Here is a 24,834-nt window from a genome sequence, read left to right as displayed (position 1 = left end):
ATCAACGCCGTGAAGATATTTGTAATAATGTAATCTTTAACCACCAATCTAGCTTTTTCTTTTGTATGCATATTCAATATCATCTTTTTATGTTTTTGAAAACATATTTGGAGCCAATGGGTGAGAACCCTTTATGAAAAACAACCACGTCATATACTTGATTCATTAGTATGAAGATATTTCGTATTTAATGGCCTTAAACCATTTTTTATGGCCTTAAACCGTTTAATGGCCTCAAACCATTGTACATGGCCTTAAACCTCTTTTGGGAATTTTTAATTTGTCATAGATTACCTGTAAGTCGTATGTTCTTGAAGCACTTCCAAAGTCTTCATAGGTTTCATTTGAGGTCACTTCGAGGTCATATTTCTCCCACTTGCCTTTTTGGAATTATGATAGTTTCCTAAAAGACACTGTCTAGAGCAACAACCATGTGTTCCTAGATATGTGGTAGAATCAATACCTTTTGTCTTTATAAAATGCTCATAAAGAGACATATATATATTCTTGAGTTTGTTTGATGTAAACACCAACTCCCACTGGGTTTGACAACCCTAGATATATTTACTGAAAACATGTACTGAAACAAAGTTCATTCCTTATGACATGTTATCTTTATGTTTGACAAATTGTTTAGTGTGATAGTCATTTGAGAGTATTATTTAGAAACTATACAGGAAAGTAGTCGTGATTATCATTAATTGAATTGATTTCGGTTTCTCCATTTAGACATACCATATTCTTATGGAACTTTGATTATAATAATCCCATATAAACAATCTTGATACTCATTCTTGGCTCTTGCAAACATCACCATGACCCAATCTAGATGTTCTAAATGTCTTGCCAAGTTAATTTTATGTCCATTTTTGAATCGCATTGAAGCATTCATGAAAGGTAATTGCACAACATTTACATTACAAGAATACAAGTGCTACAGTATTTAGTTTGGGCTTCCTGAATAGTTGCTTCCAATTTTGGGGCCCTTTTAGAAATGAGGCCTTGTTCCGTGTCCACTTTGGACCAATGCAGGGTTGGGCCTGCCTTTCCTCTACGTAGAAGCTTAAGATGAACTAACGTGATTTATATAGGATGACATCGCAAATTTTTGGATGTACCCGTGTACAGCCAGAGCTGGTGTACCCCCATCCAAAATGAACATTTACTATTTCGGAAATGAACATTTATTTATTTATTTGGAAATGAACATTTACTACTCCCTCCGTTTCTTTTTGTTTGTTACGTATTCCTTTTAGTGTGTTTCGCAATGTTTGTTACGTGGGAGAATCTTTCCTTTATAAACTTATTATATTGTCATTTTTTGTGCCAAATTTTAATTTTAATTGGTCCATTCTTTTCAACTCATTAAACTTCTTTTCAATTTCCCAAGTATGTTAAGTTAGCAATCTGTGTGCTTTTCCATTATTGGTTCATTTTGATAAATAAAACAATTTTATTGGTTGTTGTAATGATTAATGTATTGAGGTTTTACTTGGGTTTATTTTTCTATTAAAAAATGAAAGCTGATTTTTTTAATAAAAGAATCTTTTTTATACGTTAATAAACGTGCAAAAGTCCAAACATAACAAACAAAAAGAAACAGAGGGAGTATTTCGGAAATGAACATTTACTATTTTGGAAATGAACATTTATTTATTTATTTGGAAATGAACATTTATTTACTCATTCGAATATGATTATTTATCTAATTATTTGGCAATCCTCATTTATTCGACCAATTTAGAAATGAACATTTATCTACTGATTGTGAAATGAGTATTTTCTAATTTAAAAAAGAACTTAGTTATTGAATTACTATGTTATTACTTTGAACATATATTTATATATATTGAGAAATTAAAACATGTCAAATAACATATTTTACAAAAAAAATTGACCATTTTAGGCATTGCCTATGTAAAATTTTACTTGAATTAGATAATAATAGAAATCATCCACTTATTTTTCTATATCTTCAATCTTGAATCTAGCTTTTGTATGAAGTATGATTTAAAACACGATATTTGACTTTCACGGTTTCAATTTCCTCATTGTTGTAAGCTGAAAATGAAAATAGTAAGTAATTTGATAGGAAGATCACAACTAATTTAAAAATGAACATTTACTGATTTGAAAATGATGATCATGTAAAGAAAACAAATAGGTTAAAAAGAAAGAACAAGGGTTTAAAAGATGCTCAGTAATAGAACAAGAAAGAACAAAGAATACAAAAGGTATGAACAAATAAAACAAAAAATATGAACAATTTCATTAGGAACATTAACTAGATGGTTATTATGAACAAACAAATAAACAAGAATGAACAAACAATTCAACAAAAAAGAACAGACAATGTAAAAAATAACATAAAATTCCAGAAGAAAGAACAAACAATACAACAATTATGAACAATTTTAATATGAATTAAAAAAAACAACATGAAATAACACACAGTACAACAAGAAAGAACAAACAATACAAAAAGAAATAACAAATAATACATTCGCTTGTAAAAACATAAAAAGATCAATGAAGAGATTAATTTCACTATGAACATTAACCAGATGATTATTGAACAAACAAATAAACAAGAAAGAACAAATAATTCAACAAAAAATAACAAACATTATAAAAAAGAACATAAAAATCCAGAAGAAATAACAAAAAATACAACAATTGTGAACAATTTTATGATGAATTTTAAAAACAACATGAAAGAACAAACAGTACAATAAGAATGAAGAAACAATACAGGCGCATCGTTTTTTTTATTTGAGGGGGGGGTTGTGGTGGGGGTGGGGGCGAGTGTACAGCCAGAGCTGGATGTACCCGAGTACAACAATTAGGGGTTAGGATGCCATATTGGTGTTTGTTATTTGTGGATGCTATGAAATTGGTGGATGAGGTTAGAGCCAGGGTAAATGCTAAGTTGGAGCAATAATGATAGAAGCTAAAATCCTTAGGGTTAAGGGTTTAGGCTAAGTTGGAGTAAAACTGATCCATGGTTTGTCAATTATTGGAAGGAGCCAAGAGAGGAAAGAATTATATTAAATGGTAAAGATTTACCCCTAAGGGAGTGGTTTAAGTACCTTAGTCGATTTTACAAAGGAATTCAGTACCTCAATTTATTTTTCTAAGGAATGGAGGTATTGGCAAAGATGTGAATTTTTCGATATTGGAATCGGATGGTGTGGTCGAGCTTCAAGATCTTGAGTGTGGAGTAAGTTCCTGCAAATTGAACCCCGAGCCTAGGGGAGGTTCCCCGGATCGATGCCTCCGACGACCTAAATTAGTGTCCAATATATATATAATATAGAGAGAGAAAGTAGAGAGTAGAGTGTGAGAATGGAGGAGTCCCCCTTTATCTTCCCCCCTTAAATGAGTATTTATAGGAGTTTGGAGAATATTAGGTCATGAGCTTGGGCCTTGGTCCATTTACACTTTGGGTCCATTTTATGGAGAGTATGTTATTCTTGTACTTAGGTTGGGCCACAGGAGTATCTCGTACAACTAGCCCCCTCAGAGTAAGTACAACTGTCTAGACTGGTGTGCTTGCTCTGAGAAACTGAATCACCCCGTACAACTAGCCCCGTTGTATGTAGAATTTCACAGAATGCGCAGGTGCTTCGATTATGTATTGGTATTTGACTAGCCCCTTCAGAATCGACGTAACTTGCTTATGAGGTGAAAATATGCAAATAAAAAACACTATCTTTTTCTGGCCGACTAGCCCACTTGATTTTTAGGCCGTCTAGCCCCCTTGATTTTTTTAGGCGGACTATCCCCCTTGACTGTTTAGGCTGACTAGCCCTCTTGCTTTTTTAGGCCGACTAGCCCCCTTGCTTTTTATGGCCGACTAGCCCCCTTTACTTTTTAGGCCGACTAGCCCCCTTGCTTTTTTAGGCTAACTATCCCCCTTGAGTTTTTTAGGTCGACTAGCCCCCGTGCTTATTTAGGCTGAGTCTGCCAAGGCACTGATTTTTATGTTGATTTTTCTCTTCAGGTGATGCAATCTGCAAACGAGTTCATGCAGTGCTATCATAGTTACCAACGGTGTTTAAAAATGCACGAGCTAATTCTTTCAGGGAGCAGATTGCTAAGCTTTTATATTGTGGCCATTTTGATATGTTCTTGCTAAATGAGCTTAAACCCTTGGAGTGGGTATACTACATATATTGTAGCCTCTTTGATATGTACTCGCTAACTTGTAATGGTTGGCTTAATGATTAAAATGGTGCCGGATTACTTACGTCGTTTAGGCTTTTTTGTATGAAACAATGTTACTTTACTAAGCTTGGTGTTATTGGTGTTTTTGTACCAGAGTTTTGTACTTATGAAGCTTAGGCTTCTGTGCGAATGTTACTTGTACTTATTATGGTTAAGCTTATGTACAAAATAGACTTTCTTATTGTTTCTTGTACTTCTTCCCTTTAGGCTTATACACTCAACGGTATTGATCGGTGTCTCTTGTACTTATGCCCTTTAGGATTATGTATTCAACTAGATTTCTTATTGTTTCTTGTGCTTCTGCCCTTTAGGCTTCTGTACTTAATGGTGTTTCTCGGTGTCTCTTGTATGATCACCGACTGGGCTGATGTACTCAACTTTTTTATTATTGGCGTCTCTTGTATCATCACCGACTGGGCTGATGTACTCAACTGTTTTATTATTGATGTTTCTTGAATCATAGTCGAGTGGACCAATGTACTCAACTGTTATGGCGTTTCTTGCATAATCATCGACTGGACCGATGTGCTCAAATTTTTTTCGTATCTTGCATCATCGTCGAGTGGACCGATGAGCTCAACCTTTTTGTCGTCTCTTGCATCATCGTCGACTAGACCGATGTGCTCAACATTTTTGATTTTTTTCATTTCTTGTATCATCGCTGATTAAGCTGAAGTATGGTAAGAATCATATTTGGTTGCTATTTATTTTCTCCACTCTTGTTGTAGAGAATATAAGGTCATGATTAAAATCAACCAAATCACATACATATGTGAGATTATACAATGCCCTCAAGAATTAAGCATTTAGCATACTGCATATATACATCATTCATATTTTGTGGTAAGATTATACTTCAACCCTTTCGGTACAAAAATTTATATTAGTAAAACTGTATAAGCATTATCTCAACAAGTATTCATTGTGTATACGTAAAGACATATGAATGAGTGTTTGTGTAGTTGAATCCTAACTAATCAATTTGTAGTCTCTTGCTTAGGGGTTCAAGTACTTATCACTTAAATACAATCTATCAACACTATATATGGTCGACTAGAAGGACAACAATACTAATTGGCACATGACTCTTTTACATCAACATGATGTAGGGGAATACAGTTAAATACATATAACATGTGCAGAACAATCCCCAAAGCCAGAAAACATGTATAAAGCACAGATTAAGCAAACTTACATTCGAAGCGTGTTTTCCCGAGTTTAGTATCAACGAACACGAACAAAGAACTCCAATTTTCGTTCTTCTATTTGGTTCATCGACACGTTCAGATCCGTCTTGATAATCATAGCTTAGACAATCACTCAAGAGTTTGTGCTTTTGGGAAGAACACATCCATGGAGGCTAAGAGAGAATTAGGGTTTCTCTTTTCTCCTAGGGTTGTGTGTAATCTGAATTGTTTTATAGAAAAACATATGTTTAGGTTATTGAAATAACCTAGATAATAAGCAAGCCAACCAACCAAGGCTTAAGGCCATTGGCAGCCCAGCAAGCCCACGAGGGGCTTTATGCGCGCACAACAACGTGGGTCGCGAGTTACTGCTTGCTTTGTGCCTTGTCCGCGCGTCCCACACATCAGCAACGCCTATGGGCCAGGGCTGCATTGCCATGCACATTGCGCCCATGGGCCTTGCGCTTGTGCGCTCCGGCTCATGGGTTGCTTACGTATTACGATTAAATTATCCTTCCACAATTTATTTATCGTTTCGTACTTGACCATCCAATGTCGTACGATACGATTATTCGTCTCGCCTAGCTTACGAATATACGCAATACGATATACGATTTCACGATCCAATGTTTAATCGTATAATTATGTTTTTCTGAACTAATTTCCCGAAAAGCTATTAAATGAATTTCCAAATTCATTTAATCCGGTGATATGTTACATGCCAATGGTGTGACCTTATAGGTTCAGTCAAGAGTAAGCTGTGAGCCTAATATAGATTAGAACTCACTAATCGGAAGCATTGCTCCAGCTAGCTGTTCCGATCACTTGATTTCACTGAATTAATTGTTCGTAATTAATCTGAACCTTGGTATTAGACTTAATGCACCTTGGTTGAAGGACATATTTCCTTCACATTAAATTTTTTTAGTGTTCTATTTACGAGCTTATAATAGTCTGGATGACAAGGATTTAAATATGAATTCTTACATCATTAGTTTATAGAGGAATTAACATTGATTACTCTAATATACTAACTAGCCCCTCGGAGTCTTACGTTGAGTTTACAATCGACTTAAGAATGATATCATTCGGATACCCTTATTAACATAAACACTTAGAGTTATATTTCAATTTACTTACTGAAATAACATGCGACTAAGAGCTTTGAAAAACGATTTTAAAACAACCATATGTAGGACTTTTCTCATACTGTTGCTGCCGGTAAAGGCTTTCCGCTATAGATTTGTTAGTCTTTCACCACTTTTTTTAAGTAAGAAATGTCTTTTAGTTATACCTTGATTGTGCTATACTCACTAGTCGCTCTGGTAATAGTTGTCGCTAACATGAAATTGTTGTAACGAAAAATAAAATTCATTCTTGAAAGTTGCTGACTCGCTTTTTCCATTAAAACAAGTAAGAATGGCTAATATTAACAACCTTCTTGCCATAAAAGTATGATTTTGAAATCCATTACCTACGTTGTAATATTGGGGTGCAATTTTAAAATCATTCTTCTTTTTTATCGGGGACATAATTCTCACTATATCATGCACTTAAGATATATATAGGTCATTTCTCTGTAGAGGTTTACAGTTAAATACATAACATGATAGCGGAATAACCCTAAAGCCAGGAAGCATGTATAAAGTACAAATTAACCAATACTTACGTTTGTAGAGTGTTTTCCCTAGTTAAACGAATAACGAACACGAACAAGAACTCCAGATGTCGTTCCTCTACTTGGTTCACCGACACGGTCATATCCGTCATGAGGTCGGTGGCTTAGAAGTCACTCAAGATTATTTTCTTTTGGGAAGAACACTTCTAACGGAGGCACACAGAGATTTTAGATTTTCTTTGTGTTTTTGGTTAGAAACTGATTAGGTTAAGTTGTAGAAAAACATAAGTCATGGATTAGTGTTATAACCTTTCGGTTATAACACCAACCGGCCAAGGCACAAGGCCAAGACCGTCTAGCTCTCCTCGCAAGCCCATACGCGCACAGCCACACAGGCGCTGGGCCTTGGGCCGCGCTATGTGCGCTGCTGCTGCTTCTGATCGGCGCCCGCCCAGTCGAAGCCCTTGGGCCTTGCTTATGCCGCTGGCACGCTGCTGCGCCTGATGGGCCTTGCGCGCTTGGCTTGTCAGGCCGGCAGCGTTGCCTTCTCGTATTTGCGTCTAATGCCTTACGGCGATTGTTTATGGTATAGTACTTAATGATCCACGGTCGTACGATACGATTATTCGTTTTGCCTAGCTTACGAATATAAGAAATACGATATACGATTCCGATCCAACGTCATATCGTATATTTATGTTTTTCCAAACTATATTCCCGAAAATCTATTAAATGAATTTCCGATTCATTTAATCCGGTGATCTGTTACATGCCAATGGTGTGACCTTATAGGTTCAATCAAGAGTACGTAAGTTGTGAGCCTAACATAGATTAGAACTCACTTATCAGAAGAATTGCTCCAGCCAGCTATTCCGATCACTTGATCTCACTGAATTAATTGTTCGTCATTGATCTGAACCTTGGTATTAGACTAATGCACATTGGGTAAAGGACGTATTTCCTTCAGTCTCCCACTTGTCGTTCAGACAAGTGTGTATTCACATTCCTTTGTCGCTTAGTGTTACTTGCTGAACATAAGGTAAGATCCAAGCCATCCTTATTAAGTCCATAATTGTTTCTCGGATTACTAAGTTCAACTGTTAAACTTTTACAGAAGGTTAAGCCTTAACCATTATGAGCACGACCATGCATTTTCAGAGTATCTAACTCTCCGAGAGGCCTTGTTACACAACAACACCATATCCTATTAAAGATAGGAGGACAATCCAATTTTGCAATCTATGAATACTCACTTTGATTCATAGTACGCCCAATTAATTACTTTTATAGTCTCCTTTTACGTTGCAACGTTTAGCGAGCATCAAAGCGAACTAATCTTCAAACGAGCAATCATAATTACTCATGTTTTGAGGAATGGTTCTAATCACCATTAATGAGAAATACTTATGACATGACTTTAATCTCTTAAAGTGTTCTCATGGTCAATCCGATACAAGATCCAATAAGTATCTATGCAAAAGATTTCCGACATAACATGTCCATCTAGTTCAAGAAACTGAAATATAAATCTATTTGCAATGTAATCTTCATTAGTCATTGGTCGTCCAACCTTTCAATGACCTGGATTAGGGAACCTTTGTGACTTCAATATTCAAGTTCACTTATGGGTGTTTCTTTGTCAAAGAATCCATCTTGACATCCCATTTGAATGTTATGAATCCCTTGGACTTTTCATTTAATACTAAACCAAAATTAAATGAATATGAAATAAAGAATTTCATAAATATGAAATGGTTAAACCAGTTGTTTTAAACACATATCTAACATATGTTCTAAAACAAAACTTAGAAAATAAAAGCCATTCTCCAACATGCTTGATTCCCATTGTTTCTACCTGTGCGTTGTGCTTCACTTGTGGCAACGGTTTAGTCAATGGATTCGCGAAGCTGTCGTCAGTTCCAACCTTGTAAATCTCGATTTCTTTCCGTTCAACGATTTCTCGAAGTATGGGGAATTTTCGTAGTACGTGCTTGGACTTCTGGTGGCTCCTAGGTGCCTTTGCCTTGAAAATGGCTCCACTATTGTCGCAATACAAAGCCATTGGTCATTTTATGGAGGGGACAACCCCAAGTTCTTCTATGAACTTCCGAATCCAAATAGCTTCCTTTGCTGCTTCTGAGGCAATAATGTACTCTACTTCAGTTGTAGAATCCGCAATAGTGCTTTGCTTAGCACTTTTCCAGCTTACTGCTCCGCCATTGAGGCAGAACACAAAAATAGATTGTGATCTGAAATCATCTCTGTCGGTTTGGAAGCTTGCGTCCGTATAGCCTTTAACAATCAACTCATCTGTACCACCATAGACCAGAAATTGATCTTTTGTCCTTTTCAGGTACTTTAGGATATTCTTGGCAGCAGTCCAATGCACCTCACCTGGGTCTGACTGGTACCTGCTCATTGCACTAAGTGCGAACGAAACATCCGGCCTTGTAAAAATCATAGCATACATGATAAATCCAATAGCGGAAGCATATGGAATTCCACTCATCTTTCTACGCTCATCGGATTTCTTGGGACACTGAGTCTTGCTTAGATATATGCCATGTGACATGGGTAGATGGCCTCTCTTGGCTTCCATCTTACTGAACCTAGCTAGAACTTTGTCAATGTAAGTTCTTTGGCTTAGTCTATCATCCTCTTAGATCTATCCCTATAGAACTTGATGCCCAATATGTATTGTGCCTCTCCTAAGTCTTTCATTGAGAAACACTTTCCAAGCCAAGTCTTTACAAACTCCAGCATAGGAATGTCGTTTCCAATAAGCAGTATATCGTCTACATACAAGACTAGGAATGCAATTTTACTCCCACTAACTTTCTTGTATACACAAGATTCGTCCTGATTCTTGATGAAGCCAAATTAATTGACTTCTTCATCACATCGTACATTCCAACTCCTTGTTGCCTGCTTCAATCCATAAATGGATTTCTAAAGCTTGCATACCATTCCTTGATTATTTGGATCGATAAAACCCTCCGGGTGTGTCATGAACAAAGTTTCTTCAAGAACACCATTCAAGAAGGCATTTTTGACATCCATTTGCCATATTTCATAGTCATGAAACGCGAAAATCGCAAGGATTATACGAATAGACTTAAGCATAGCAACTGGAGAAAAGGTTTCATCGTAGTCAACGTTGTGAACTTGCCTGTAACCTTTTTCTATCAATCTTGACTTGTATATGTATACAATTCCATCTTTGTCTTTCTTCAATTTGAAGACCCATTTGCTTCCCATGGGTGTGAACCCATCCGGCAAATCAACAAGATCCCAGACATGATTTTCAGAGATGGAGTCTATCTCGGCTTTCAAAGCCCCTACCATTTTGTGGAGCTTGGGCTCGTCATAGCTTGCTTGTAGGACATAGTTCATCACTATCTAATATGAGAACTTCTAAGTTTTCAGTCAAGAGGACACCTGTCCATCTGTCCGGTTGAACCTTAGTTCTATGTGACCTACGAGGGGCAACAACGTCTTGAGGAACTACTCCCACTAGCTCTTCTGAAGGCCTTGGAGGTTCTTTCAACTTGTACTGCTTCTAAAGGGTTCTTGGTTCGTTGTTTGTCTCGATTCTCTTTGAGGTCTATTATTCTCCCACTTGTCAATTTGGAAATGTGATTACTTTCCAAAAATACACCGTCACGAGCAACGAATACTTTGTTCTCTGACTTGTTGTAGAAGTAATACCCCTTAGTTTCTTTTGGGTACCCAACGAAGAAACATATATTTTTCTGATTTTGGTACAAGCTTGTCCGAAATTAATCGCTTGACATATGCTTCGCAACCCCAAATCTTTAGAAAAGACAACTTCGGAAGTTTCCTAGTCCATAACTCGTATGGAGTCTTTTCAATAGCTTTTGACGGAGCACGATTCAGTGAGTACTGATGTTTGCAACGCATGTCCCAAAACTATAAAGGAAGTTCGGCTTGACCCATCATTGACCTGACCATATTAAGTAAGGTCTTGTTTCTCCGTTCCGACACTCCATACCATTGAGGTGTCCCCGGAGCAGTCAATTCAGAAAGAATACCGCATTCTTTTAGATGGTCATCAAACTCGTGGCTAAGATATTCACCTCCTTGATCCGATCTTAGAGCTTTGATTTTCTTGCCATGTTGATTCTCTACTTCATTTTGAAATTCTCGGAATTTCTCAAACGATTCAGACTTGTGTTTCATTAAGTAAATATAGCCATATCTACTGAAATTGTCCATAAACGTTATGAAATAGCTGAAATCACCTCTAGCTTTCATACTCATAGGCCCGCATACGTCTGTATGTATTAGCTCTAGTAGTTTGCTTGCTCTTTCTCCTACTTTTTAGAAAGGTCGCTTTGTCATTTTGCCAAGTAAACAAGACTCGCACTAATCAATCTTCTCTAAGTTGAATGATTCTAGAATGCCCTTCTTTTGAAGTCTTTCCATGCGTTTTGTGTTTATATGTCCGAATCGACAATGCCACAGATATGTGAGATCCGAATCACCGGTTTTAGCCTTTTTGGTATTCATGTTATAAATTTGTTTGCTTGTATCTAACACATATAGAACATTTTCTTGTTGTGCTGAACCATAAAACATTCCATTCAAAGAAAAAAAAAAACTATTGTCTTTAAATTGAAAACTAAAACCTTTAGAATCAAAACTTGAAACAAAAATTTTGTTTCTGGATAGTAACAGTTTTCTAGTTCGAAAACAAACCACTAGGCAAAGATGTAAAATAAGATCCTACGGCTAATGCAACAATCCGTGCTCCATTTCCCACGCGTAGATCCATCTCGCCTTTATCAAGCTGTTTACTTCTCCTTAGTCCCTACTAATTGGAACATAAGTGTGAGCCACAACCTGTATCTAATACCCTAGAAGTAGAACTTGCAAGATTACATTGTATAACATACATATCTGAAGTAGAAGCAACGTTCCCGTTCTTCTCATCTTCCTTTCTCTTCAAGCAATCCCTCTTCCAATGCCCCTTCTTCTTGCAGTAGAAGCATTTAGAGTCGGCAGGAGAACGAGTCACCTTCTTCTCTTTACCAGAACTGGTGCCATTGGACTTAAGTGTGGGCGTATCCTTTCCCTTACCCTTCTTGCCCTTTCCCTTGCCAGATTTCTTGAAACCCTTTCTCTTACACACCATAAGCAAGTCGTGCTTATTCTCTTGCTTGAGCGTCTTCTCAACGGTCTTCAGCATACCGTGAAGCTCAGTAAGAGTTTTCTCCATACTATTCATGTTGTAATTCAACTTGAACTGAACATATCCACTATGAAGTGAATGGAGAATGATGTCAATGGCCATCTCATTTGAGACATCAGAATCTAGAGACCTCATGTTCTCAAATAATCCAATCATCTTAAGAACATGTCGGCTCACTGATTCTCCTTTCTTGAGCTTAGTCTCAAGGATCAACCTCTGAGCCTCGAATATTTCGATTCTGGCCTGATCCTGAAACATGTTCTTCAACTCCGAGATGATTTGATAAGCATCCGAGTTGATGAACGTTTTCTGAAGTTCAGGATTCATGGATGCAAGCATCACACATTTGACATCCCTGTTGGCCTACATCACACATTTGACATCCCTGTTGGCCTAGATCCAACTGTTCAAGGACATACTCCTTTTCCTCATGCATTAGAACTATGTGCAAGTTCCTTTGCCAATCGAGCAAGTTATTTCCATTCAACTTCTCTTTGTCGAGAATTGAACGCATATTGAATGAGTTGTTATTGTTTGCGGCCATTGATTACTACATTTGAAAAGAATTAGCAATAAATAACCATTCATAATCCTTTAATAACTTTGAAATAAAAGCAATCATGCAATTATTAAAGCTATTAAACATTTCATTCATGCAAAACAAACATGGTCCATAATGAATGAAACTATTCCAAGACCCTAAAAGTCCTAAATTCTTAAGCATGCTTTGGCTTGTCTTAAGTCTTTTAAGTTTCTAGGTAAGCAAAACCGATTGGTAGTAATCTTTAAATTACTCTTGGTTAATAAATTAATACCATAATTTATCCCACAATATATGCCAACATTGTTTGAGTTAAAACCACAATCAACATGTTCCTTTGGGATACCTTACCATCTAAGTCTACTAAAATAGCACCTCGCTTTGGCGGAAACCTACTATCTTAGGTCCTTATATTTTTGTAAGTGCTTGATTTGGAAGGCAATTCTTAAACTCGATATTACTTTGGACCTATTTGTTTCTATGTTGGTTTGATTAATTAGTGAACTAAATCTAATCAAACATACAAACAACATTCATTCATAATATACATTCATTCCATATATATAAGTTCATAAATAACTTTGGTGAACAATGGCCCAAAAACTTGGTCTTGAAGCATTCAATCTTCCCTTCACCTTGTTAGCTTGGCATCGTCTTGAACTGCATTCAAAAGCTAACTTAAGATTTTAAATAATCTAGAAGAACTTGAAATAATAATAACCTAATTATTACATCAAAACTTCAATGGTACGCAGACCATATTTAAAACTTTACATTCAAAGATAAAACGGTATGCAGACCGTATTTAACTATCCTAGATTGGCCATACTAGTCACCTTCAATACCTGCAATACATAGAATAATATCTATGCATTCATCCATTCGTGTCCTAAAACGAATGGCCCAAGTAAATATGCAAGTATTTGCATGATTTAATAAAAATCACAATCATGTAAACACGTCCTAAAAGATTAATCAATTCCGAATTATTTATCCTTCAAATTATTTTAATCAAAAATTATTTTAATTAAAATAAAGGTGCCCTACGAAAAATAATTAGAATAAACTATTTTGAATAATTTCATTTAAACGGCTCCCACTTAAACCAATATTTCATTTTGGACCTTTTAATTTTCAATATTTAAACTCACAGCCCAGCCCAAGTTAAATAAAATAAAATAAACAAAAAGCCCACTGTTAGCCCCTTCATGCAAAATTAAGCCCAAAGCCCAAATTAGGCCTTGACTGACAAATGAAGAAAAATAGTAAAATTGTGCAACATGGGCTAGGCTTGCGCCCAGCCCATCGCTGCCTTGTGCATTGCGTGCCACATGAAGACGAGGAGCACCTCCCCTCTCCTCGCACAGCGCAGCGCACAGCCATGCAACATGAGCTGCTGCTGTTGCCTTGCTTGCTCGCCACGGCCAGCGCGCGCTGGCATGCCCAGCTCGCTCGCTAGGGCCTCGCGTCGCTGTGCCTAGCTACGGAGTGCAGCACGCACGGGCTACACCAAGACGCACATGCCGCGTACCCCTTGTTCCATGCCTTTGGCTCGTGCCATATGAGCCAACCATCAAAAATAATATTTTTTTATTTCACGAAACATTAGTTGCATGACATTTTTTTTATAAATTTAACAAAATTAATCGTTAATTACGAAAAATAATGTTTTGAATGATTTTATTAAATTTCAAACAATCCAATTAGAGAAATTAATAAATCATGGCTAACAATTATTCAAATTTAACGTACGATGAATATCAACAAAAAATTGAATGATTTTGATAATCAAATCCAAACCTTTAAACCGTTCTAAACATTTAAAATTAGATTTTTATCAAATTTGATTTAGGTGATGATTCAAATTAACGAATTCAATCAAAATTTTAATCCATGAATTTTTAAAGTTGCCATTTACATATTCCCCCTCTCGCCTAAATAAATATTCAGAACTAACCAATTACTAAAAATAATTTTCGATCTAAAATTCAACAAATTAGGGTTCATACTTAATATTCATGGACGAAAAAATTACCATAAGTCCATAATATACCCAAGAACAGTAGGACAAAATTTCAATTACTTCCGAGTTCGTTAGGTTGAACAATTAATTGAAAAAGTTTCCAAATTTAATGATTTCAATCATTAATTAACAAAAACGCCCAAAAACTCAAACTTCGGGGCCTGTATTTGAGATTCTGTTCTCATGTGTTGATCTTAAAACGCCATTTCCAATCAGATTAGGGTCAGAACAATCGAATTTCCGACATATTACGAATTAAGAATTAATTTCTACGACTTATCCAATAATCCAGAGAAATTCGAAAAAATTCACAAAAATATTCAGAAAAATTCGAAAATAATCACAAACATATAAAACATTCTAATAAGTACTTTGAATACATGTAGCTCATGATACCCCTGTAGGGGTTTACCGTTAAATACATAACATGATAGCAGAATAACCCCAAAGCCAGGAAGCATGTATAAAGTACAGATTAAGCAATACTTACGTTTGTAGCGTGTTTTCCCTTGTTCAACGAATCACGAACACGAACAAGAACTCCATATGTCGTTCCTCTACTTGGTTTTCCGACACGTTCATATCCGTCTTGAGATCGATGGCTTAGAATTCACTCAAGATTGTTTGCTTTTGGGAAGAACACTTCTAACGGAGGCACACAGAGATTTTAGGTTTTCTCTGTGCTTTTGGTTAGAAACGGAATAGGTTAAGTTGTGGAAAAACATAAGTTGTGGATTAATGTTATAACCTTTCGGTTATAACACCAACCGGCAAAGGCACAAGGCCAAGACCGACCAGCTCTCCTCGCAAGCTCATACGCGCACAGCCACACAGGCGTCGGGCCTCGGCCCGTGCTGTGTGCGCTGCTGCTACTGCTGCTGATCCGCGCGCGCCCAGCCGGAGGGCTTGGGCCTTGCTTGTGCCGTTGGCACGCTACTGCGCCTGATAGGCCTTGCGCGCTTGCGCACTTGGCTCGTCGGGCCGGAAGCGTTGCGTTCTTGTATTTGCGTCCAATGCCTTACGGCGATTGCTTATCATATAGTACTTGACGATCCACCGTCGTACGATACGGTTATTCGTTTCTCCAAGCTTACGAATATAGCAAGACGATATACGATTCTGATCCAACGTCATATCGTATATTTATGTTTTCCGAACTATATTCCCGAAAAGCTATTAAATGAATTTCCGATTCATTTAATCCGGTGATCTGTTACATGCCAATGGAGTGACCTTATAGGTTCAGTAAAGAGTAAGTTGTGAGCCTAATATAGATTAGAAATCACTGATCGGAAGCATTTCTCTAGCCAGTTGTTCCGATCACTTGATCTCACTGAATTAATTATTCGTAATTACTTAAACCTTGGTATTAGACTAATGCACATTAGGTACGTGAAGGACATATTTCCTTCATTCTCAACTTCACGTCCAATACTTGGGCACTTAGGACCACTATAACTTAATAATTCCTTGCTTTTAACTTGCCACGACTACTGTGTGTTGTGGCTATTATGTTGTGACGGTCACGTACGCTTATAATAAGCAATCAGTGCCGAGAAGGTTAAATTAGCTTACCACTTAAGAAAGTTCAATACTCATAGCTTAGTTACTCTAGACTAACATGATTTTCCAAGCATGTCGTAGGTTGGATAATAACCATGACAAAAAAAATATGACACTATTATGCTTCACCTCATGCATATTCTAAGCTTGCTTTTAGGCATTGCATAGGGTAAGTAACCACATGCCTCATATGAGTACATTGAATAACTAATGGCAATTCCTTCTTATGCATAGTTATTTCTCTCTCATGCATAAAACCATTATTATTTCATATCAAGCGTATATGAGGAGTTAAGTAGACTTTCCTGGTTTTTAACTTAATTAATTGTTGCGAGCTCACCCTTATCTCAGAGTTTTCCTGCTTAAGCCCATAAACGATGGAGCATCTATGCCAGGACTTTATTTAGATTCTCCCTCGGAGTTGCGAAGCAATGGTAGGATTAAGCACCTATCAAACAAATGAATTATATATAAAGTGAACTTATCCTCTTTTTTCTACCTAGAAAATTGGTTTCACCATGGGACTCTTAATAATACTTGACTATCATACAAGTGTAAATGTGTTATGCTTCTTTTTACTTTTCCCCTATTGCGCAAAATAATTTAACTCATAGTTAGCATTGGATCCAAACTTCTAGTAAACATTTTATGAAAACCAAAGAAAAGAGGAGCTTTCAACACAACAGTCTATTGTACTACTACTACCTTTTACTAACACGGCGAGATGCAATAAGGCTCGGTGTTAAGACTTCCAAGAGTTGATACTTTTTCGTTAAATATAGTGAGAATGTACAAACAAAGTTTTTATATACACACTGAAAGTTAGAGTGCGTGAGTCATTCTCTGAGCCATGTGTTAATACACACAATGTGAATTTAAAATAACACTATGTCCAACAAGTAGTGAGTTAAACAACTAGCCGAAAGAAGACTTAAAGCTTCTTGGTTATGAAGTACAAATCTTTGCACTACCAAAAAATTGTACCTAGAGTGCTTAAAACCTTCATTGACAATAAACGAGCTAAGACTTTAGCAATTCCCATATTTATGAATCCGGCATAAATAGTCCGGAAGTAAATTATACGGTACGTATGTTGTTATTTCTTAATAATTCCTTAGGAAGCATGCATAATTCCTTAATGAAAGACAAGTCATGCCAACTTTAATTTCCACTTATTGTATGACGGAGAGCTTATGATTGAGGTTTTTGAGGATTAATGGAGTTATCCAAAAAAGCCTGGCTAGCGTTGGGTATTTTACCCAATACGTAGCTTGCACATTTTAACTTGGCCATATGCTTTCCCACCTTTAATTGAACTTATCACAACACTTACAAATTATGCGTAGAAAAGACTGTTTTAGCAAATGGTGATTAACCAGTATGTTAGAAAAATAATTGATTGTTTGACTGACAATGGAATGGATGATAGCAAATTTAAATGGTGTAAGAATGACTGATTTAAAGTTTAAACGGTGTAAGAGCAAGCACAGCCATTTATGCTTGCACATCCATACACACATTCGAGGTACAAGAGACTCAAATAGGAAATCAGACATAGTCGACACAGGGCCTACAATAGTATTGATTTGAATAGCCTGTCTTTCACCGCTATTCACAAGGTATAGAGTCGAACACTGATAGGAAAGTTTCACAGCTTAAGAAATCACATTGTTATAGGTAGTCACTATTACTTTAGGTCGAGATACTACTATATATGCTGGTAGCAATTCAAACGTTATATGTTGAGAATAGTGGCTATATGAAGCCATAAATGAAGCCCAGCCCAGCATCAACAATCAGTCCATATAGCATAGTTGCTTTGTTGTTTCTAGCTAATTGATGTAATAGGTGTATCTACTATTTTGGCAGCTTCCTAGTCACATGTTTAGGGGATGTTGACGTGTCTTTAGGGCACTAAGTTTAAGGTAGATGCGCCGCCTATTTAAAGCATTGTAATGCTCATTTGCAGCTCATGATTTTACACAAATGAATGAATGAAAAGCTGGGTTGAATGGCAACAATTCTGTGTGCAATGTTCATAATCAGAACTGCAAAAGTTCTCATGGTATCAGAGCATCCAGGTTCATTTATTGCACAGTTCTGCTATTCTGTTTACTAATAGCTGTTGTTAGAGTATTTTCTCTTCTAAAGGTTGAAGCTTTAAGTAGTATTTTTCATGAACTGTAGTCTTGTAGTCTACAGTTGTTAAACCCAGAAAATTTAGTGTCTTTCCCTGTGTATGCCTAGGAGAAGATCCAAAAATAACAATACTATGACTACTATAGAAACAACCAGTCCCCTTTACTTGCATCCCTCAGATGGCAGTAACTCCATAACTGTAGAAAAACTTCAGGGATCTTCCAACTATAGGTCATGGAGAAGATCTATGGAAATCCCTCTTGGTGCAAAGAGGAAACTAGGATTTGTAACTGGTGTAGTAAAACGAGATGCTAGTGATACTGTGAAGCAAGATCATTGGGATACTTGTAATAGTATGGTCATTTCATGGATTATGTTCTCTGTATCTGAACCCATCAAGAAATACATTATGTTTGTGACTGATAGTGCAACCATATGGAAACAACTTGAACAAAGGTACACTGTATCAAATGGGTCCAGGAAGTACAAAATCTGCAAGGATATTTATGAAACTAAGCAACAAGGAAAGCTTATTTCAGTATACTATACAGAGATGAGAGCATTGTGGGAAGAACTTGAAGCTTTGAACATGTATCCTCCCATCACTACCATGACACCTGAAATCAATGCATTTATAGGTGCATTGCATCAACAACAAGAAGAAAAGAAGTTGTTTCAATTTCTGAATGGACTAGATGATGGGTACAATCCACGGAGAAGCCAGTTACTCATAATGACACCTATTCCCAAAGTAGATAGTGCATGTAGTTGCTTGCAGCAGGAAGAATCTCAGAGAGATATACACAGACCTATCAAAGAAGAGTCTAAAGTCATTGCTATGTATAGCAAAGGAAGTGAAATAGTATGCACTCAGTGTGCCAAACTCAGTGTGCCAAACCTGGACACACAAGGGACACTTGCTGGTTTGTGGTAGGCTATCCAAGTTGGCATCCAATGGGAAAAAAAGATTCCAAAGGCAAAAAGGGAGAACACAGAAACATAGCACAAGGGAGAGACTCCTCTAAAAACCCTTACAACAACAACTTTAAGACAGGACAACAATGGAACAAAGGAAGATCTGGAAACAAACATAGAATGGCTGCAAATGTCCACAATCGAAGTGAAGCTGGTTCCAGCTCTGCTAGCTCAACCTTCACCACTCAACAGCTTGAGCAACTTCTTACAATGCTTCCCACACCCTCTAAAGCCACACCTGGTTCTGACACTGAAGATGAAATGGACACAGGGTATGCTGGAATGGTTAGTTGCTACTATGCTGATGCAACAAGCCAATAGTGGATCATTGATACTGGAGCTTCCCATCACATGACTGGAAGTCTGAATGTGATAATCAATCCTATTAAATGTGAAGATAGTCCACAGATCAACTTGCCTACAGGGCAAACTTCAGACATCACTCACACAGGAAATGTCAGATTACACAATCAACTTGAACTTAAGAATGTGTTGTGTGTGCCAGCTTTCAAGCATAACCTTCTTTATGTCAAGAAACTTGCCCAAGATGGGAAGTGCAAAGTGATCTTCCACTCTGAGTACTGCATCATTCAAGAACATCTGAGTCCCAAGGTGATTGCTGTTGGGAGAGTTGTGAATGGACTGTATTATTTAGTGAATGAACCCCTTGATCAAGTTGTGAAACTCATCACTAAGTGTGTGTCTCAAACAAAAACAGCAGCAAGCAGAAAGATAGCCATGACAGCCTCAGGGGATCTCATTGTTCCCACTACAATAAGGGACACTAAGCCCATGAATGACACCACTCTATGGCATCACAGACTTGGACATGCCCCACTCACAAAGATCAATCAGATCCATGGGTTGAAAGGGTTCAATACAGAAAGCACTGATGTGTGTGTGACATGTCCACTGGCAAAATTCACCAAACTTCCCTTTAGCTCCAGTAAATCAAGAGCAAGTGAAGCATTTGAGTTGATTCATATTGACACTTGGGGTCCTTACAAGGTGTGCACTAGAGGTGGATACAGATACTTCCTCACTGGTGTGGATGATTATTCAAGAACAACTTGGATTCACCGACTCAAGTTGAAATCAGATGCCTATGAAGCTTTAAGAGGATTTGTCAAAATGGTGAAATATCAATTCAATATGACTGTGAAGAAGGTCAGATCAGATAATGCACTGGAGTTTGATGACAAACAATGCAGACCTTTCTTCTCTGAACTGGGAATTACTCATCAAACATCTTGTGTGGGAAGACCACAACAAAATGGAAGGGTGGAAAGAAAACACAGAAACATTCTTGAAATGGGGAGAGCTCTTATATTTCAAGCTGGTTTGCCCCTTCAGTTCTAGGGGGATTGTGTTAAAACTGCAGTTCATATTACAAACAAGATTCCCATTCCTCTATTGAACAACAAGTCACCTCATGAGGTACTGTATCAAGCTATTCCTACTTATAATCATTTGAAAGTGTTTGGCTGTTTAGCTCTTGCTTGTAACCCTAGCATAATTAGTGATAAGTTCAACTTTAGAGGTGTGCAATGTGTATTTTTGGGCTATCCTTTCTCTCAAAGAGGCTACAAACTCCTGAACCTTACCACTAATACTACATTTGTATCCAGGGATGTGAGGTTTTATGAATATATCTTTCCTTATCAACTCTTTCACAACACTAAACACAAACCTACAACCAGAACTGACATCATCCATGTCAATCCATGGATAATGTTGAAACCATAACTGACATTTCTCTTTCTCAGGAGGATGTCCATACACCCATTGAACTAAGTCCTCCCAACAGTTTTGTTGTTCCTCCACGTGTGTCTCCTCCTGAGATCAGAAGATCCATAAGAACTCTTAAAAAACCATCATGGATGGGAGACCACTCTCTCAATCTTGCTACCAAAAATAAACCAACTCAAGCCAAACATATAGCCTATACCAAACCTACACCTCAATTCTCATGTTTCATGTCTCATCTCACAAAAAATGCCAGCAAAGCCAAAGCTGGTGAACCTATACACTTCAAAAGGGCTATTCAAGATCCGAAATGGGTCAAAGCCATGAATGAAGAGATTGATGCTCTTGAAGAAAACAACACCTGGGAAATCACTGATCTTCCCAAAGGGAAGAAAGCCATAGGAAACAAATGGTTATACAAAACCAAATTTGACAGAGATGGTAGACTTGACAGACACAAGTCCAGACTGGTTGTGTTAAGAAATAGAGAGAAATATAGAATAGATTATGATCAAACATTTGCTCCAGTAGCAAAACTTGCAACTGTTAGGTCTATTCTAGCTGTGGCAGCCCTAGAAAATTGGTTTTTACATCAGATGGATGTTAAAAATGCATTTCTACATGGTGATTTGCAGGAAAATGTATACATGACTATGCCTCAAGGATACAATGGAATAGGTTCCAGAATTATGTTCACAAAGAAGGAGAAGAGTATCCAAAACCCACATCTGGTAAGGTGTGCAAGCTAAGAAAGTCTTTGTATAGTCTCAAACAAGCCCCTAGACAGTGGTTTGCAAAACTTAGCACTGCACTCAAGAACAACCATTTCTCTCAATCTAAGGCTGATTATTCTCTATTCACCAAGCAAGAAGGTGTGAACTTCACAGCCATCCTTGTATATGTTGATGATTTGGTCATTACTGGAAACAACATGGATTCCATATCTGCAGCCAAAATATTCCTCTCCTCTCAGTTTCACATGAAAGATCCAGGTGAATTAAGATACTTTCTAGGTTTGGAAGTTGACAGACCTAAAGAAGGCATATGTCTCTCCCAGGAGAAATACACTCTTGACTTCCTAGCTGAATATGGCCTCATAGACTGTAAACCTTTGAAACTTCCCATGGATAGTCATCTAAAACTTACTCCTGACTCGGGAGATGTTCTTGAGAACCCTGAACAATTTCAAAAGCTGGTTGGTAAACTGATTTACCTCACCATCACAAGACCTGACATCTCATTCACTGTCCACATTCTAAGCAAATTCATGCACCAACCTACAACAGTGCACCTTCAAGCTGCCAAGAGGGTGCTAAGATACCTTGCTGGATCAACTGATCAAGGAATTTTGCTTGCTAACACATCAGCAGCCAAAATCACTGCTTATTGTGACAGTGACTGGGCAGGTTGTCCATCCACTAGAAGGTCCACTTCTGGATTCTGTATCCTACTTGGAAACTCTCCAATCTCCTGGAAATCAAAGAGACAGTCTGTTGTTGCCAGGTCATCTGCAGAGGCAGAATATAGGCCAATGGCTCTAACTATCTGTGAATTCATGTGGCTCAAACATCTTCTCAAAGACCTTGGTTTGAAGAATCTCAAACATACTCCCATACTATGTGACAATCAAGCTGCACTAGCCATAGTTGCTAACCCTGTGCATCATGAAAAGACAAAGCATGTTGACATTGACTGTCATTTCATCAGAGACAAGGTTGTTGAAGGAACAATTAATCCCACCTATGTTCACACTACCAACCAATTAGCAGATGTGTTCACCAAACTCCTGTCTACAAAGCAGCAGAACCACCTTCTTTCCAAGCTGGGAGTGTGTTCTTCCTCCTCACTCTCAGCTTGAGGGGGAGTGTTGAGAATAGTGTCTATATGAAGCCATAAATGAAGCCCAGCCCAGCATCAACAATCAGTTCATATAGCATAGTTGTTTTGTTGTTTCTAGCTAATTCATGTAATAGGTGTATCTACTATTTAGGAAGCTTCCTAGTCACATGTTTAGGGGATGCTGAGGTGTCTTTAGGGCACTAAGTTTAAGGTAGATGCGCCGCCTATTTAAGGCATTGTAATGCTCATTTGCAGCTCATGATTTTACACAAATGAATGAATGAAAAGCTGGGTTGAATGGCAACAATTCTGTGTGCGATGTTCATAATCAGAACTACAAAAGTTCTCATTATAGAGAAGCATTAGGTTGGCATGAATTTTTAAAGTGGGCTGATAGCAATTTAGGCCAAAACTGGTAAACTGGAATCACTTTCAAAACAGAATATGCATGAGGGAACTATTTCACGTACACTAGCATACTCTGCTCTATGAGAATTGATAATTGAAATGAGATGGTAAGGGCATAGTCTTCCGGTAATAAATTAATTGGTATGAGTGTTTTTTCAAAAACAATTATAATATGACTTGTGCTTCTAAGCCCGTCTAGGAATTGGCCGGTAGAAAACTCATAGAATAGATAGATAGAAAACTCATAGTTTAAACAAGTCACAATGTTGCAGGTTGTTTCTATTATACCAATATCAAGGTTGGCAATGGCGCCTAGCCGACTGATTAATGACTACCTCAGCACTTTATGTGTTAAATACGGGTTTGGGCCGCACCCGTCATCAAGAGAGAGAGTCCACTTAACAAGTCAAAAGGAGGTTCCACCTTAAAACCATATGGCAATAAGGGGAGTAGCCCCTTGGCCTTATTGAATATTTAACTCTCTTCTCTTTTATCAATGTGGGACTCCCACACATGATGTTTCTGTAGGGGAATATAGTTAAACATAATAACATGTGCGGAAACAATCCCCAAAGCCAGGAAACATGTATAAAGCACAGATTAAGCAAACTTACATTTAAAGCGTGTTTTCCCGAGTAATCTGTCAACGAACACGAACTTAGAACTCCACTTGTCGTTCCTCTACTTGGTTCACCGACACGTTCAGATCCGTCTTAATAATCGTAGCTTAGACAATCACTCAAGAGTTTGTGCTTTTGGGAAGAACACATCCATGGAGGCTAAGAGAGAATTAGGGTTTCTCTCTCTTCCTTAGGGTTTGATGTGTGTGACTGATATGTTGCATTAGGATTAGGAAAAACATAATAGACTAGGTTATATCAATAACCTATTAAGTGAGCCAAGCCAACCGGCCATGCATAGAGCCCGACCGGCCAGCAAGGCCCACGACCAAACCTCTGCACAAGCGCGCAGCACACAGCACGCAGTGGGCTGGGCCACGCTGCTGTTGTTGCTGTTGCTTCTCCGTGCATGCACAGCCAAGGCAGCAAAGCCATGGGCCTTTGCTCCTTGCGCTTTGCTCGTGGGCTTGCATTCGTGTTTGCTTTAATTAATTATCATTCGATAATTCATTTATCATTTCGTACTTGACGATCCATTGTCATATGATACGATTATTCGTTTCGCCTAGCTTACGAATATATGCAATCACGATATACGATTTCACCATCTAATGTTAAATTGTATAATTATGTTTTCCGAACTAATTTCTTGAAAAGCTATTAAATGAATTTCCGATTCATTTAATCCGGTGATCTGTTACATGCCATTGGTGTGACCTTGTAGGTTCAGTCAAGA

General features: G+C 37.6%; 1 protein-coding gene across 1 annotated transcript; it reads left to right on the top strand.

The window, feature by feature from the left end:
* The first annotated feature begins 18,643 nt into the window (after positions 1-18,643).
* On the top strand, positions 18,644-19,444 carry LOC130471610 (uncharacterized). The gene has a single exon (XM_056841845.1). The coding sequence runs from the start codon at positions 18,644-18,646 to the stop codon at positions 19,442-19,444; it is 801 nt and encodes a 266-aa protein (XP_056697823.1).
* The last annotated feature ends 5,390 nt before the right edge of the window (positions 19,445-24,834 follow it).

Source organism: Spinacia oleracea, chromosome 4 (assembly GCF_020520425.1).
Source record: "Spinacia oleracea cultivar Varoflay chromosome 4, BTI_SOV_V1, whole genome shotgun sequence".
Lineage (NCBI taxonomy): Eukaryota > Viridiplantae > Streptophyta > Magnoliopsida > Caryophyllales > Amaranthaceae > Spinacia > Spinacia oleracea.
The sequence above is the reverse complement of the archived record's forward strand: the minus strand, read 5'-3'. Positions and strand labels throughout refer to the sequence as shown.

Excerpts from the sequence above, each read along its gene's own strand:
- LOC130471610 (XM_056841845.1), top strand. The coding sequence starts at position 18,644 with ATGACTACTATAGAAACAACCAGTCCCCTTTACTTGCATCCCTCAGAT.